The 18,548-nt window shown below is 39.9% G+C and overlaps 1 protein-coding gene across 21 annotated transcripts in view; it reads right to left on the bottom strand.

Annotated features, from left to right (window-relative positions):
• Window positions 1-18,548, bottom strand: part of ELAVL2 (ELAV like RNA binding protein 2) — a 111,506-nt gene that overhangs the window by 40,431 nt on the left and 52,527 nt on the right. For 7 of the 21 annotated variants that reach the window (XM_074533604.1, XM_074533586.1, XM_074533585.1 and 4 more), the window contains exons 2-3: window positions 6,681-6,771; window positions 2,816-3,056 (exon numbers count right to left, since the gene is read on the bottom strand). In XM_074533604.1, the coding sequence (XP_074389705.1) occupies window positions 2,816-3,056; window positions 6,681-6,752 (313 nt within the window). In that variant the 5' untranslated portion in view covers window positions 6,753-6,771. The remainder of the gene's footprint in view (window positions 1-2,815; window positions 3,057-6,680; window positions 6,772-18,548) is intronic. The other 14 variants (XM_074533595.1, XM_074533582.1, XM_074533602.1 and 11 more) reach the window with 3 other exon arrangements.

The raw sequence follows: 18,548 nt of genomic DNA, 5'->3' as shown, positions 1-18,548 counted from the left end.
TCTTACTGATAATACTTAAAATGGTTTTCTGCCAATACAGAAAGCAGACTTCACTAATGTCACCCCAACAGACAGTTCTATCCATGAAGTGCATGCTTGGAGATGACTACCAGGAACCTTCACACATCAGCTTTCTCCCTTATTCACAAGAAAATCCCTAGCTAAAAATCAATAAAATAATCTGGACTTGGACTTCAAACTGCTCACATGAAATTAGTAAATGAACTCCAGGATGCCTCCTTCCTTCAAACAGGTTTTCCAGAGGAAAAAAACAAAGAAGGCCTTCAAGTTCAACTCCTCTCAATCCTAAAGTGTGCAGACAGCTTCAAGGAAATTGGGCACTTTCACCTCTAGTGGGAGGTGTGCCTGACCACAGCAGGGAGGCTGGAATGAGGTGCTTATGAAGGTACCACCTAACTGAAAACATTCTGCTATTCTATGATAATGCAAGTGCACTTTAGTGTTGTAGATGTGATCACAGAGTGAGAATTAAACAACAGTACTCACAATAGGGTGGGAGATAACTTGGTTTAAATTCACTGGATGCTAATGAGTATTTGGGTCAATGACAGTGGCTGGCCATGATCTCTCTGTATTTTAACACTTGGCACTGGTAACCCAGTGATCCTGGCAGGAGTAACTCTGACTCCCAGGACAGGACTGTGGTTTCTAACTGGGCACAGCTGCAGAGATCACACCTCACACACGGCCTCACTGGATGCCCTTTGAGGCACACAAGCTGGTCTCCGTCCCACTGGTCTGAGGGCTATGGTCACTTCCTCCCTATTCCTCGTCTTGCCCACCAGTGACAGTGGCCTTGAAATGAAATGCATTCTTTGACACTGAGCTTGCAGGATTGTACCACTCCAAGCCAAGGATAGCACTGGATTGGCTCACATTTCCCTACCAAACTCCACTATGCAAACTAGCAGGCAGAGAATGGTGGAGACACAAGCCATTACAGACCTCAGTGATACCATAACTGTAAAAGTGTACTTCAACTTCTATGCTACCCTAATCTTATTTAAAGATACTCACCAAGTAACTAGCATTCCTGACACTTCACTTAAGAAGGGCAAAACAAATTATTACATTTTAACAGAGGAATTAAAGCAATAAAAATCTGAAATTCATGCCATATGAATTTCACAGAACCTGGTAACAATCCCTGTTCTGAATTTAGAAGGAAAAGAAAAATTTGCTTTTCAAAGCTCTCTGAAGAAAACCTGAAAATGAGTAAGAACAGGAGTGAAAGTCGAGAGCTTTCTCCTAAGCATCTGCAAACACATGGTTATCTTGCTCCAGGCTACTTAAATCAGAAGTATTGCTCCCAATGCAGTTGCAAGGTCAGACACTGTACTTCTCAATCTCACTTATAATCCTAAAACCTTTGGAACAAGACTTGATGCAGCATTTTTGCTGGCAGTTGAAACTGTATCTCAAAGCTGAGGATCCGCTCTGTGATGAAGTAGAAAAACTATCTATCTCCAATAATTTCAACTCTTTTACATTCTGCTACTGAGAATGTAATTTAAATTCAGGATCCTTCTCAGGCATCACTTCATGCTATATAGAAAACATCACACCTTGAAACAAGAGGTCTACAATTATGTCCATTCCCAGGTATGAAGTCTCTTGTAACTACGTAGCAGCAACTGTGTGCTTCTGGCATACAGAACATCAGACCCATCATGAAGGGAAGTGGACAATTTGAACATTGATCACAAGATCTTGAGGGTTATTTCTGTGGGCCAGAAGTAGCAGCCTTTGAGGTTATTCCTAAGCAGCTTTGCTAAAGAGGCTAAACATGCTAAACATGTGGGGTATACAAGACAGACAAACTGTCTGAATAGCCATCCCACTAACTAACTGATCCCACTAACTGATGAACTATCTGTTACATCTTTCCACTCCAGAACAAGAAGTCGGGAAACACCTAAGGAAGGGACCTTTTGTTTCAAAGCACTGAAGTCATTACCTACAAAGAAAACAGGCTTGTTTTCTCCATCAACCAGATTTCACCTGGTAACAGCAAGCTGTGTCATCAGCCCCATCTAGTTTCTTTGGCATCCCAAGAATATTCAGTAATCTTCACACTGAGGAGCAAAGACTGCTTGAAGGTTTGGTCAGGCCAGATTGACTAAAAGCAGTGATTTCAGTAGCCCAGACTATCATGCTGAAGGAGGGCGCTTCAAAGATTCACCCACTCCACTACCTGATGTCTTAAGAACGAGTCATCTGCTGTGGGAAGATCTGCTGGTTATTCAGAGCCATGAGGGAAATAAACCACACTCAGCCAATGAAGTCAGCCAGAGACTGCTCAATAAGAAAGCCAAAGAGCATAAATTGACTCAAGTGTGCATCCTAAAGAAACTGTACAAGTGCTGCAATTCAAAAGCAGCTTAACCTGTGAAGTAAGGATAATCTGCCTTTTTTCCAAGGTACAAACTTCATTACCTGCATCCCTGAAAAGAAGCAGCTTTGCATCAACAAGCACTAAAGTCTAACTTCAATGAGGTTGAATTACAATTCAAGGGAACTTAGTATAAATATCTGCTTTTCCCCATGTGAATCTTCTTTCCTAGCACTCTGAAGCCCAAGTTTAAATATCCTGTAAGCATTTATAGCACTCAAAGTAACCTAAATTAAATGCAAATTGTTATGGTTAATTTTGGGGTATATAATTAAAAAAAAATTAATTTAAGTTCCTTCTGACCAGCATTGGTTCCTTCTGCCTTTATTCCATTACTTAAGAGAATTGCAGAATGCCATCTGAGAGTTTGAGAAGATACAGAAAACTCCAAAACCAACATACCTGTTATTTTGTCTCTGACAAGCTTGCAGGATTCTATCTCCCCAATGCTGCCAAAAAGACTCTTCAGTTCCTCTTGTGTCATGTTTTGTGGAAGGTAGTTGACTATTAAATTGGTCTTGCTGTCTTCTGTGTTCCCAGAATCAACTGGTGATGAGCAATTGTTTATGGTGGCTGAACTATGGGCTGTGTTATTACAAGTTGGTCCATTAGACAGTTGTGTTTCCATGGCAGCAATTACCTGCTGAAAAGAACAAAGAAGAAGAGCCATCAAAATTTAAATTTCAGTATCTAGTAGAAGAGTCCAAACAAGAACCTAAAAGACCTGTCACTATGCAGAAATGGTATTGCCAAGGCCATATACTGCCTCTACATGCAAGAAAAAAACCAAACACCAGTATAGAAGGGCATTAAACTGTTAGTCAAGACAACACTTTAAAACCTCATAACAAATAAAATATCTTCTACAAGTTCACTAAATGAAATCAGCACTCAAAGCTTAGTTTCCATTCTCTGCCATTCCTCCAATTTAGGGGAATCACAGCCTTTCTATTATAGAAGTTACCAAACAAAATGGGCCTGTTGCAAGAGTAATCACTACTGTTAACTTACTGCTGGTTACTGAAATAACATGAAAGCAGTTTTTAATGAAGTAGCATTTGAATGACTTCAATAAGAGGTGGGCATTCACTATACCCAAAGATTACTTCTCATATGAAATAGCAGAGATCAAGATTAGTATTTTAAAGAACTATTTAGGATACATGAATGTGCAGGGATGGAAAATATACTCTTCTTTGACAACATCCATGTCAAACTTCTCACCACAGGTTGGAATCAGGCCTCTAGATGATTTTGACAATTTTTTGTTTGACAAATTTTTGTTATTATTTCTTTCCTCACCTGAACTCTGAGAACAGTTAAATCTGAATCTTGTTCTTAATGCACTTTTTGACTACTCCAGAACTACTCTGTGCCTGGGAGACCACAGAACTGATCCTCCTAGAACCTGTGCTAAGGCAGATGGAGAACAGGAAGCGATCTCAGACAGCCAACATGGCTTCACCAAGGGCAAGTCCTGTCTGACCAACTAAGTGGCCCTTCTGTGATGAAGGGACTCCATCAGTGGACAAGGGAAGGGTTACAGATGTTATCAATCTAGACTTACTCAAAGCCCTTGACACAATCTCATACAACATCTTTATCTCTAAAATGGACAGAGTATCTATGGATGGATTAACAGATGGATAAGAAAGGGATTGGAGAGCTGCATCCAGAGGTGGTGGTCAATAGCTGAGTCTCGACAGACATCAGTGACAAGCGGTGTCCCTCGGCACTCCACACTGGGACCACCAGTGCTATTCAATGTCTTCACTAATAACACAGACAAACCTCTGCAAGTTTGCTGATGACCCCAAGGTAAGTGGTGTTGCTGACACTCCTGAAGTTCAGGGTATCATCCAGGGGGACCTGGACAGGCTTGAAAAGTGGGACTATGGAAATCTTATGAGGTTTAAAGAGACCATGTTCAAGGTACTGCACCTGGGTCAGGACACTCCCAGTATCAGCCCAGGCTGGGGGATGAATGGATGGAGAGCAGCCCTGTGAGCAGGACTGGGGGGTGCTGGTGGGTGAGAGGCTGGGCATGAACCAGCCAGGGGCACTCCCAGCCCAGAGAGCCAAACGTGCCCTGGGCTGCATCCAGAGCAGCGTGGGCAGCAGGGCAGGGAGGGGATTCTGCCTCTCTGCTCTGCTCTGGGGAGAGCCCACCTGGAACCTGCATCCAGCTCTGGGCTCCCAGCTCAGGAAGGACATGGATCTGCTGGAGTGAGCTCAGGAGGGCCTGGATTAGAGGGAGAGAGCACATCTCCTTTGACAAAATTCTGGGAGAATCAGGCTTGCTCAGCGTAGAAAGAGATTACTTTGGGATAGCCTAACTGTGGCCTTCTAGTACCTGCAGCAATTTTACAAGAAAGAGGGAAAGAGAAATTTTTGAGCAGCATGTAGTGACAGGACAAAAGGGAATGTCTTCAAATTGAAAGCTAGTAGGTTGCAATTACATATTAGGAAGAAATTCTTTACTGTGAGGGTGGTAAGGCACTTGCCCAGACAGGCTGCAGATGCCCCATCCCTCAAAACATTCAAGGTACTTTCAACTACAAGGTACTTTCAAAACTCCAAGGTACTTTCAACTCAAACCAGTCTGACTCTACTGTGTCTCACCCCAAAGTCACTGACTGTATGACTGCAAGATGCAACAGACGTTGTGCTGCTTGTACACAAGCTGCCACATCTACAAAAGGCACTCTGCCCCCTCAGTCAGGGACTGAATGGCAACAGCTGGTAAATACAACGGATCTTTAATAGCATCTTAATATCTAAGATTTGGGCAGCCTACTCTCTTTGAGACAAACAGTTTAGGACTACATGCAAGAGAAAATTATGTATGTGAATTCTCTAGTAATGAATATTTCAACACAATAAGTTCACTAAAGAAATCCATCAATCACTGAAATTTAGCCTCATAATTAAACTGCTAAGAGGAGCTCTCACAAAAAAAGCCTCTTGTAAAATCACAGAACAGCATCAGAACCTCTGATGGGTCTGCCCTAATAATCCTGTTTAAAGCACCATACTCAATCAGTGCATATCCAAACAGCTGATAAGGTTAGCTGAGTTCAGGGACTGCTGAATAACTGAATTTCCTAACAATATGAGACAGGATAAGTTGAGTTTCTTACTAGAAGTCCAACTTTGACATTCCTGGGAACACAGTTCTATGTTCTGTGCTTTGCATACAGAAGCATTTTCCAAGAGTTACCTCAGCACAACGCAAAAAAAGGTATACATCTATTAAGAACACTAATTAGAAAAGCATGATCTTGTTTTCCTGAAGAGCTACAACTAAACAACATTTTCTTCCCTTGAGACAAACTCCAAGGAGTAACCTGCTTCTGCTACTGATGAGACAAGTCCACTGAAGAGATGATAAAGTAGATTATCCCAATCAGCATAAATTACTTTTCAAAACACTAGCATACCTGTTAAAGGTAGCAGTCACAAATGCTGTGCTTTGAGGCTCTGTAGGATTGCCTTTTTCCTTTTTTTGTGTTTTATTCTCAAATCTGAAGTGTTCACTGATCAAAATTAGCAGGATTTAGCAAGGACAACAAACAATTCTCTCTTAATTGCACATTTATTTGCACGTTCAGGTGGCCAAGTATGGGTTCCTAAGCCAACATTCAAGTGAACAGCTGCAGTAGCCTGTGTGTGCTGAAAATTACAGCATCTCTCAGCTACAGAACCATCTGCTCTGAATGAAGTGGTACTAGTATTTTTTACAAATAATGCATACCCCACTAATAGGCTACAGAGAACTGTTCATAAAAGACAAAACACTAAATATTTTTCACTCAGAAAAATAGTTTGAGATAAATTTACAGTTTAAAAGAATCTTAGAATAGACTGGCAAATATAATTTTAAAATAGTAATGAAAAGACAACTATACAGTTTTTCAAAGTTACTGCAAATTAGTAGTCAGACCATACCAAAACCATTTTAGTACAATACTCCTCTTCAGTTATCCACCATGTATTTTCAATTAGTACTGAAATCTAATTGACAATAGAAAAAAGGCAAGCCACTGCAGTGTAATTTCTACAGGAGATCAGCGTTTTACAGTAAAAGTTGTCTTGTTACGCCAATGTGCTCTAGGCTCCCATAGAAGAGGAACACACCCTACAGCCTATAATGAAACATATATGTGAGTTAGCATTCCAAATGGAAGGTTAAAAGACTTTGGTATGGCCTCAGCACTATTAACATGTAAAAAAGTAGCCTACAGAATTTAAGAAAAGTCCCACAGACCCCAGTCCAAGGCTCTGCTGCCCACGAACCACTTCTAAGCAGAGAAGCCACATCACACAGTCTGACTGCCATGTTAGTTTGGAGTTGCCGTCTGCAATATGGACACAAAAAGTACTGTATGTTAGATTAGCAAGATAATGCAACAAATCAGTTTGTACAAATTTACAGTATTTGCATTTATATTCCCAGCACGTCCATGCAGTGTGGCTTAATTGGATTTGAGGCAATTCCAATCTAATCTTAACAAATTCAGTTGTAAAATTATTTTTCTTACATGAAATAAGATGCTTATTTTTAAGAAGACTTAAAAGATAATGCAGTCTAGTAACCCCTGCATCTAGCATGGCAACTTCCTTCTGTACCGCACCATGCCTAAAAGAAACTATATCACAAAACATTTTTTTAAATCTTCAAGACTGAAGAGGAAAGTAAAGAAATACAGTGAGTTTATTTTCCATCAGCACATAAGATGATCATGCACTACAGCTCCCTTTACACATCTTTCCCAGCCCACAGGAAAAAAAAATACACAAAGATGACAAAAGTACTATGTCAGAATTAATTCTATTCTCAAAATCCTGGGTTTTAAAAATTAGGTAAATGAAAATCTTGTGCAGATGGCATTCACTAAGCTTCCTTGCAACAGCTGTTTAAAAGTACCACTGCACATACAAGTGGCAGTAGAGTCAAGGATTTATCAAGTGCAATAACTAGAAAAAACATGCAAGTGTTTTTCATGAGAGTATTTTGTAACCAAGAATATTGTTCTTTGTTTTAACTAAAACATCACTGAAAATCCAGTTAGAATTACACTGAACAATGCTAGAAGGATACCACAAAAGCTAACAGGCCATTTGCAGATTATTACAGGTAGTCCAGATGTGAAATACAACCACAACAGAACAAACAGAAAGGCTCCTGACCACTGCCAGAGCTTGAGACTGCTGTTCGTAAAGAGATCCTACCCACAGATAGATGAGCTAAGTCTAAACTTGATAAAAAATAGCTTAGGTTCCGGAAGGTGTTGTGGCGTCCACAACTAGCCTCTGTGAGCAACCTGCACTCCCAGAGCCCGCAGCGCGCTTGCTTGAACTGCTGACAAACGAGGCGAGAAAAACTTCTCCGTTTTAAAATGGCGCACGTCACTCTTCAAGACAGTTTGCGACCAAAATCCGTATGCTTACAAGCATGTCTGGTCTTTATTTCCAACTTAGGTTAATTATGACCTTCAATCACCTCTTTATGCAAAATGCTGAGGCTTTGGTACCAAGTGTAAATTTGCACGCCATTCTTTGTGGTCTGAACCCAAAACTAACACTAAAAACTTCTGAAGCTCTCAACTGTTCATAGGCAAATATGTTTGATGAACTGCTTTCTACATTAATAAAATCTAGAGGTCTCAACTGACTTCTTTTAAGTCCAGAGAAGCCTTATTAAGAAGACTGCTTTAAAATAGTCTCCAACATTCTTGTCCTACAGAGACTACAGCACAAGATGATGTATTTGGATCTCTATGGCTCTCAGCAAAGCAGTGTTACCCCACAGATTGTTTCCTGTGAACCACAGGCTACAGCCTATGGTTAGAAAACTTCAATAGAACAGCTTACTTTCTTGCAAGGACTTCAGTGTGCTAACTGGATACTTAACTGTCCTCTTAAAGACTGCAGCATTTCTCAAAAAAAAGCCAAGAGCACCTGTCAGTTGAAGTACTTCCAGCTTGCATAACACATTTATCCTAATTGAAGCATTCTATACAGTACTTGCAATCAGTGTGCAAGTCAGTTCTCTGACTAAAATAACCATTATGTCTCAAAAATGTTTTTGCTCTACCAGTTCTTCTACCATTTTATTGCTTCCAAGGCTGCAGAGACTGCTCTCTTACACCTAGTTTGGAAAACTGGCATTTTTACCATTGTATTTACACTTCTATCTGACCTAAAAGTAGTATTAAATATGGCTAATTACATTCTAGAAAAAAAAGAGAAACTTTTCTGAAATGCGTTTTCAGTTGTAACACCATACCAAACCAGCAGCTTAACACAGAATTTGAGCTGTGAGCTTTCTTCCACCCTCCCCCCCAAAAATTTTTAAAATATTGAACTACTGAAGAATCCCCAAAAGCTAATTCAGTTTTTGACTATTAGCCTCAGAGACAGTATTACACTTCAGGCTATTAAAATAGCTTAAAGTTACTGCATTCAAAACCGATAAAACCATTTCGTTCAGGAAACAGGGTTCTATACCTACTATGGAAAAGTTTGTCTTACAATACATTCAGATTAAGAGGAGAACAATAACAGTAAACCTTTGACTGAGTAAATCTGCTCTCTTTATAATGTTGAAAGGAAGCAGAACTAAAGACACAGTTGTTCAGTTCAACAAACTGAGTGGTTCTCTCTCACAGGCAGTGCATGGCAGCTATCTTTCTATAAACTTACTTTTTCCTCATCAAGCACAGATAAGATTTTAAACCCAAACACTCTCAAACACTGTTTATGGCATTAACTGAATGCCAGTTTCTAATTAGCTGGTGTTCAAGCAAGTCATGAGTAAAGTTTGCCTAGCAGAGAGAGGCAAGTAGGTTTTTTTTGTTTTCAAGAGAAAAGACATCACAAGTTCAAAAGCCATATGGTTTATGCAATTAGTTCTGGTTGCCATAGAACAGTTCCAATTATAACAGCAGATTTTTACATGAGAGCTTTAGAAAATATAGTGGTACTAGCAAGATGAAGACTTGCTAAGCAATAGCCATAGTGGCCTACTAACTTTCCTTTCAACGCAGGTGTTTTGGGGTGCAATATACTCAACTATTCATGCTCAGCTGAAAATGCAGGCTGAGTCTGGATCCTGGCAGTGCTGTGACAGAACCAAGCAGGTGACACAACAGGTAAGCTTTCAACCACTATTACCACCTCACAAGCATCATACAGATGCTAGAGAGAAATGTTTAGTGCATTAGACTCCTGACTAAAGTCCTTCTATCACCTGTTTCAATTCATACTTACACATCCTGGTCATTGCTGGGTGGGAAATCATTTCATATAGGTTTTATATACATAATTTAATTATATTTATAGACACCTCATTTAAAAAATCACTGCACAGATGCCTGCTGCAATTACATTATATACTTCTAAACAGTATTATCATATAAAGGTGATTACATCTGAATTTAAGACAGGAGAAACTAAACACATCTGCTTACTTCAATTGTTATCACTGTTCAGAGGCAACCTAAACTGGACCATGAGATGTCTCCAGCCTCAAAGGTCACAGGTGACACAATGCCCTTGGTAAAGTCCTAAGAGATGTAAACATGCTCCTGAAGATTCTCCTAGAGGCTTACATACCACAAAACCTGCAGCGCATGCCTTAGTATTTATTTTGTGTTTGCCCTTCTATCCTGTTTTCCAGTGCAAGGAAAGCAATAAATACAATACATCACCATTTGGAGAAGCAAATGCTAGAAATTTTGTTTTCCTAACATCAAACTGCAGAACAATAACCACCTCTGGCTGCATACATCGTTCTTTATCTCTTCCAGACACAAAGGTCTAAACCAGAACTTTGTTCTCTGCTTGTAACAAAGGTGTTCTCTTTCCAGAGGATTTATGCAATCCACTTTGACTCACAACAGTAATTAGGCATTTTAACAAGGGTAAACTGTTTCTCGTCTGTGGGGACTGTTGCCAAACACGTTAAATTAAAATAAAAAAAAATTTGAGCTCTTAACTGAAAGGTAAGACCTGGCACAATACAGATACTGAATTTTGCTTTAAAAAGCGCAACTCAGCAAAACAAAATTTCAATGCCTAAAGAAAATTTAAGTGCAGAGTTACTGATAATTGGAATAGATGCAATTCTTCATGCTTCTTCTTTAGTGATTTTTATCTTTATTGGAGTGTTAATTTGAAGGACTCCTTTTTTTTCAAATGGTCAAGTACCTTGGAAGCATATACAAAAGCACGGTGCTAATTTCTGCACACTCAAAACATCTGTAAATAAGAGATAACAGAGACTGTTCAATTTAGCATATGCAAAAACTATTACATAGCCTGCCTGAACGTCCCAAAGTCCTTTATGGGTAAATGCACACAAAGGCCAGAGGCACATCTTCAGTTAAGAACTTGCCTGTCAGAACAAAACACTACTCACTCTTAGTTTCCCTATAAGAAAGATAGCTGTCAAGGAGAGCTTAATGATTGCTCTGAGATCCACATATTAACAGGACATCTTGTGCTTGGTGAGTCTGCACAAACAGGCTAAACAACTCTTATTTCTTTGTCTCTGTTTTCACTTTTTGTTTAAGAGTATAAACCACCACTTGTCCATTAGCAGCCCTCCCCACCTGCACGTACATTCATTTGCTCTTCCCTCCATTACACTATTTAAGAATCTGCAGCACAAACTAGATCAGGTTACTGCTTGATGAGAATGCAGGAGAAGAAACCAGAAGAGCACCTCTTGATTAATGCTAAGTTGTATGGAAGAACTTTGATAAAACAGATAAAAGACAGAAATTTTCACAGCAAACTTAGAATTTTTCTGATAATGAGGTGGTCTCAAATCTACAAGTAACTTAAAAAGTTACTAATGTAAACACAGGCAATTAAGACAAGAAAGCATGAGCCCTTTGCAACAATACAAAGCAATTACTAGCCTCTCAAAAGTGGCAGTTTAGAAGGGGAACCTTTCCACAGCCTCTTCAATGAATCACAAAAACACCACTTAACATTCTACATCTTGGCCTCAGTGTCATGATGAGTTGAAACAAATGAAGAAAATTAAGATAGTTATAAAAAAATTCATTTGAATTTTAGGGAAAAGGATTGTAATTCATCCCTGTGATTGCTGCTGCAGAAATTAATCTGCAGAAGCTTGCAGCAGATTAACCCTTCTTTCAGCAGGAAAGAAGAGGCACTCAAAGCCAACTTGCCTACTCCAAGTAAGCAGTGAGAAGACAACTGAAAACCTGCAGACAGTTGAACAAGAAACAGCTAGCTGTAGAGGCATGAAAGAGCTTAACAGTGTTAGTGACCACTAAAAAGGCCAGATGCAAGAAAGTGCAAATTATCTATGGAATGTAAATATTCGTAGGAACACTAAAAATGTATACACAGATTAAAAGAAAACATCTTCACTCAGTAGGTAATGCTTTTGGAAACTCTTAACATTTCGGCAAAATACTTAATGAATATTAGGATACTCTAAACAATCCCCTACTAAAGCTACTATGCATTAGGAATGAAGTCAACAAACACTTGGCAAGGGGTTGAAAAAAAAATATGTACAACAAGGCAATCTACAGAAAATAAACGATCTCTTCTGACTGAAATTACAGATTATCCTATCAGGTGGGGTAAAGGGAGGGAAACATGCAAGGTAACTTAAGTTATCCTAGAACACATTTAGAAAGATCAACTCTAACAGTCTTTAAAGAAAACAAGCATCGCTATTCCATTAAGGAATCAGTTCAACTGAGACACCTATAAACTATAAACATTTTTATGTTCCTAATTATTGTGTCAATTTAGACACACTACCACTTCTACCACCGTAACTAATTCCCTGAGCAAGACAGCATCAACATGCATTACTAATTAGCTCATATACAAGGAAAAACCCGTAAAACTTAGCACAAAATTTTAATTTTTCCTTGTATTGCCCTCTTTCATATAAAAAACGTTCAAAGCCAGCTAAGGGAAAATTATTACTTTGGTTATATTTGAAATTTTAACTAAATATCAAGTTGGGACTGTTTGAACACAGCCAATATTGATGTTCAGAAAGAGTTTCACCAAAACAATGAACGCAAATTATGAACACAAAATCACGAACAGCTATTCAGATTTCAAATAAATAAGCTGTGAACAATTCCAATACTTAAATAATACTTTAAATAAGACTGATTTTTAACAGGAATGATTTTTTAACTGCAGTCTACCAGCCACAAAATCTTGCCAACTATGTTTATTGCTGTTATTTGCTGTCCCAGTCTTCTGTGTTAGCTTTCCCAGTCTTCTAGCAAAATGCTCTCCAAGGCAATACGGCTCTGTCAAAACACATATGTATTCTTCAAGAGGTAACTGCATCTTATTGTAGACATTTCCCATCAGCCTTAGACATATGCAGTCCTTTCAAGTCTACTAACACAAGAAAACAGAAGATTCAGTGGGGTGAAAGTAGACAACTTGATGACTCTTCAAATATAGTAACTTGATAGGTTGAAGGGTTTCAAAGTCAACATCCACTTGAACTGGCTAGGATGCCTACTTCAATTTTTCAGCATTCACCTCAGTATTCCAGCTGGGCTGTGTAAAACTTTCCCCCCTTTCATACTGCAGTTATATTCTTCTTCCCCACTGTGAATTTCAGAAGCTGATGTTTGCCAACAGAGAGGAACAGGAAGCAGGCCAAGTTAGTCTCACTAAAGAGGTATACAAATCAAAAAAATACAAGTAAGAAAAAGATGCTTTTCTAATCAAGAAAGCATAAGTCACCTTCAAGGCCACACCCTCCTCCATTTACTCTTTGGTGCACCTTCCTGAAGGACAACATTGTTTGCTTGCTCATGCACTCAAGCTTTCTTCACCGCAGCAGAGAGCCCAACGATGGATGACAGGATTCATCTTCCAGGATAAGGGTAACAAGGTTAGAGAAAGTTATTTTGTGCTGGCTTTTCATGGCAGTACCACTTGCTCAAAGCTCAGTGGTAAACTGGAGAGATAGTTAGGGCCAAAATGCTCCCCCATCACAGACTGCCATCAGAGGCTACACCCCAGCAGATCCACAGGGCATGAACCTGTTATCTCCATCACAGCCCTACCCTTCAAACTGCAGGATCTCCCTTCATGAGACCTTTTGTCCCTCACAGGGAACTTTTAGTCCAAATGCAGATTTAGACAAAAGAAAAGTTGCATGACTAAATATCCCTACCCCTTAAACCCCCATGTATACTGCTAGTTAGCTCAAAAAATGACATCCTCAACACCATACAAAGAAGGGGAAAATGCAAGCAGCTCGAAGTCAGAAACCAGTAATTGCCATGTCCCTCCCTTCCCCTATACCCATGTTTACAAGTACTATCAAAGTGGTATCAGGCTGGACAACAACACAATGCCTGCACCCTCAGACGTCTCTAAGCCCAGATCATCAGTGGTCTGACAGACTGACATGTCACAGCAGCCCTCTTTCAGCTCCAAAAGTCATGACAAGCAAAGCTTACGTGCTAAAGTATGCAAACTAAACTGAAACATGCACCATTATGTACACATAGAATCAAGTCATTTTTACACAGGAACTATTTATTAATTCTTCCATTGAGGAAACCTTCTGGGGAAGAGATCTTCATAAGGACAACAGCTCAACTAGCAACACAGGGTAAGATGTACTGGGATTTACCAGTATCTGCCTTCCAGGAGACAAGGCAGCAAACAAGCTACCTGAACAGCCGTGGACATGATGTCCAAAATTGCTTAAATGGCCTAGGATCACATCTTAGAGGTTAAGTATTATTCAAATAATTAATACTTTCTTTCATTCCTTGGTGAAGGGCCTCAAAGTAGCATGGAAGGCAAAGAACAGGAACTTGTGACAACAACTGACTTGACCTGCAATTTTTATTTTTTTTTTCCCCCTTTCACAGCTGGGCCTGAGGGGGTTGGAAAAACAGAAGGAAAGAAGGAACACTGTTCAAACTGAAACACTTCCAATCAGCATACTCTGCCCTCTTCAGTCAATATAAGAAGAGATCACAGAATCACAGAGTTGGAAGAGACCTGCAAGATCATCAAGTCCAACCTGCTCCCTAACACCTCAACTAAACCATGGTACTGAGTGCCACATCCAGTCTTTTTTAAAACACATCCAGGGTTGGTGACTCTACCACCTCCCTGGGCACGCCATTCCAGTAGTTTATCACCCTTTGCATGAAAAACTTTTTCCTAATATCCAACCTATATTTTCCTTGGCAGAGCTTGAGACTTCGTCCTCTAGTTCTGTCAGTGCTGCCTGGTGAAAGAGACCAACCCCCACCTGGCTACAGCCACCTTTCAGAAGTTGTAGAGAGTGATAAGGTCACCCCTGAGTCTCCTTTTCTCCAGGCTAAACAACCCCAGCTCCCTCAGCCATTCCTCACAGGGCTTGTGTTCCCAGCCCCTCACCAGCCTTGTTGCTCTCCTCTGGACACGCTCAAGTGACTCAACGTCCTTCCCAAACTGAGGGCCCAGACCTGGACACAGCACTCAGAGTGCTCAGTGCTGAGTACAGGGGGAGGATGACCTCCCTGCTCCTGCTGGCCACACTGTTCCTGATACAGGCCAGGAGCCCTTGGCCTTCTTGGCCCCCAGGGCACAGCTGGCTCATGTCCAGCTGGCTGTCGAGCAGAACCCCCAGGTCCCTTTCTGCCTGGGCACTGTCCAGCCACACCATCCTCAGTCTGTAGTGCTACAGGGGGTTATTGTGGCCAAAATGCAGGACTGGGCCCTTGGACTTCAATTAAACTTCATCTTGTTAGACTCTGCCTATCCACCCAACCATTCCAGGTCCCTGCAGAGCCCTCCTACCTTCCAACAGATTGACACACACTCCCAGCTTGGTGTCATCTGCAAATTTACTACTGAAAAACTCAATCCCCTCATCCATGAGTTTTGTAACCTACAGTTAACAAGGCTTCTATTTTATCACTTCTTTAAAAAAAGATTACAAATCACCAAAAGACATCAACAAGCCATTCTTGTTAACAATCCAAAGTGAACTAATATGAAGCCACATGGCCAATGCCAGTTTACTCTCAAAATCCACTATGGATAAAGACTGACTATTCAGTCTCCAAGAAGTGTTTTTAGTGGTCTCAAGTCAATAATCACCTAATTTAGTCACAAAACCATGCGTAACTGGAGCTATTATTTGTCCCATCCTGCCATACCTACAATAGGTTCCATGAAAGTAGTACAAAGACTTCCTATACCAGATCAACAGAACTTTTATTTCTTAATCCTGATATACCATGAATAATGTAATACAGATATAACATGACAGACCCATATGCTATGTTGTCTTGTGTGCAGAAATCTTTATTACTATAATTGAACTAAAAATGCAGAGCAATGAATACTTAAAAGATTTGCTAGTTTAAAATACTCTTGCTTTCAGTCAGCACAGAAACCGTGCCCAGGTCTTAAGGTTTTTGACCTCTGAGGATGGGAATTCTTGCACAAACATGAATTCGAGAACAGAGAAGCCAAAATGTTAGAACCTCTTGCTAAAACTGTCAATATTTTAATACATCATCATTAATACTGGTCATCAGATTTTCCTATTATTCTGTCCATAAATATGGAGTTTCTGGGACCACGTGGCTTCCACATGCTCTAGTTCTTCCAACCTTTTTGTCATGGCTAGTTGTATCTAGGTTGTCTCCCACTCCAAGTTTTCTCCAGTAGTCCAAGTACCATTAAACTATGTATCACTAAATTGCCTTAATATACCTTTTCTCCTTACATGGGCTAACACACATATTTTGACTTTCATGCTTTATTCTTTCATATATTATTCTATGCTGTGTCTTAGACCCCAACTATTAAAACTACAACTTGATACATTTATATAGTTGACATTTCTAACATTTGTGTCTTAACATTATATATACCTATTACTGAATCTAATTTTTTTAACAACATAATCTGCATTAGGCAATTTTCTTTCAAATTAGTTTCAAAAAGATGATTTCATTTATATATTTATCACTGCATAAAAAAAAAGCCTGAGGTAATACTCCCCTTCAACATAAAACTAATTATATGACTAATTCAATAGCAAGAGAAACATAGCCACAGAAGGATGCCACTATAACAGAGCTCCCAAATACTTGAAATCACATCTTTGGCAATTTATTTTATTTCCCTGTGCACATCTTCAAGTTTCAATATCAAAAGAAAATCAAGAAAATTGATTGTTAAAGAGATGGTAAGAAGTCTTACAAGATAGCATGACAGCATAAATGAAGTCAAACCAACAGCACACAGCTCTGAATAACTTAAACTTTTCTGCCCTCTATCAATGCATATCAAGTTCTACAAAGTCACCTATGCCCCAAAAATCTTGCTGTAGTACACACTGGAATACAAAGAAAGAGCTTGGAAAGAGACACATACACAACAGTAAACCAAAAAATTACTTTGAGAACATCAACAGCTGAAAAATATTAGACTGATGCCATCTGACTTAGAATATGCTTGCTATCTATATGGGCTAACCTGCATACTTTTACTATCATTTCACTACAGAAAAGCACTAAATCTGAGGCACTGCAGAAGGCCTTCTGCCTTCACCCAGAATACAAGTTTGAGATAAGAAAGTTAAGTCTTAGTTTATCTCTAGCATCCTTTATAAGATGTCAAATCACATTATTTGTCATGGCACCCAAAGGCTGACTTCTCAAGTCTTGAGGAATATCTCAAAATAAACTAGATGTATTTTATACTGCAACATATGTTCTAATATGGAGAGAAGTGTCCGATTTTCGGCTGTTTGGATGGCCTGGAAAGGCCCGGGGTGGCCTTGGGGCAGCCCGCGTTTCAAAGGACGAGAAGAGGCTTCAGTTCTTTTCTTGGTCCCTGTGTTTATTAATTGTTTATCTAAAAGATTTTCTCTGGGCCCGACGGAGGTCTGCTCAGCAGCCAGCCATGAGCACACTCCCCTCCCCTCCGGGCGGTCACCTATCTTTATACCCAAAGTTACGTGTACAATATTTATCATTTTTCCCCAATACCTTTCACCCTTATTGCCCAGTGCACTTTTAGTAATGACCAATCCCAAAGTGCCACCATCACCACAGAAGATGGAGGAGAAGAAGAAGAAGAAGAAGAAGGACAGGACACGCTCCAATTCCTCCATCTTACTTCTCTAAACCCCCCTGTACAGAAATCCTAAACCCTGTGTTTCACTCTCTAATTAACTAATCCCTTCACCATTCACTCCGGTGAAATTCTCCTATCCTCATACAAGTGTCGTCTCCTGTGTAGGATCAAAGTCCAGCCACCAGACACTTCTGGCAACATTCCAGGACTCCCGAGCCCCCCAAGGGTGGTCTCGGTGACTCAGCACCTCAGTCCTGAGGTGCTGAGATCCCACAGAGAAGAACCCAAGTTTGGACAGTTTAGTCTTTGTTTCATAATGAAACTGACTTCCAAAACAGGGACGTTTCACTTCCATGGGCTGAACATTATGCACAACTTATGCACAGGAATCAGTAAGTTAATGAAGACTGTTTCAGAAACAGTATGCGTCTTCCCTCACACTTAATCTTGCAAAAAATAACAGTGGTTTATACTACATCACATAAACTACAGAGTACTTACATCTATACTTCACCAGGAAAATCAAGAATGTGTTTTACTACAGCAGGGAAAAAACCCACAAACATCAAAAGTAAGCCCTGATGACAAGAACTCAACAGGCATCAGCACTTTGGAGGAATCTGAACAAAGTGCTAGAGTCGCTATTAAAAACCTTGCTGCTGTCAGGCATGGGGAATCACTGTGCTACCTCATATTCCCATTAAATATACAGAAGAGCCCAAAAAAGTTAAAAATATAAAAGTTACACATTTTACATAGTTTGGTTTTAGGAACTGAACTCCCTTAGATGCCACTGTCAAAAGAAGCACCATCCAGATTACCCTGGAACAGATTCTTCACATTATAAAAGCAGCAGATGAGTTTGAAGAAATCTGTGCCATTGGATGTCAGCACATTCTAGCTCTAAAACAATGCGTAACAGGAAGAAAGTATTTTATTCCCACTATTCAGTAGGACAGACTTAATTTAAGCTTCCCTGCCCACAATTCAGGTGTAGGTATTTAAAAGA

The sequence above is a fragment of the Zonotrichia albicollis genome, chromosome Z (genome assembly GCF_047830755.1).
Source record: "Zonotrichia albicollis isolate bZonAlb1 chromosome Z, bZonAlb1.hap1, whole genome shotgun sequence".
Lineage (NCBI taxonomy): Eukaryota > Metazoa > Chordata > Aves > Passeriformes > Passerellidae > Zonotrichia > Zonotrichia albicollis.
This window is presented reverse-complemented; position numbering and strand designations above follow the sequence as displayed.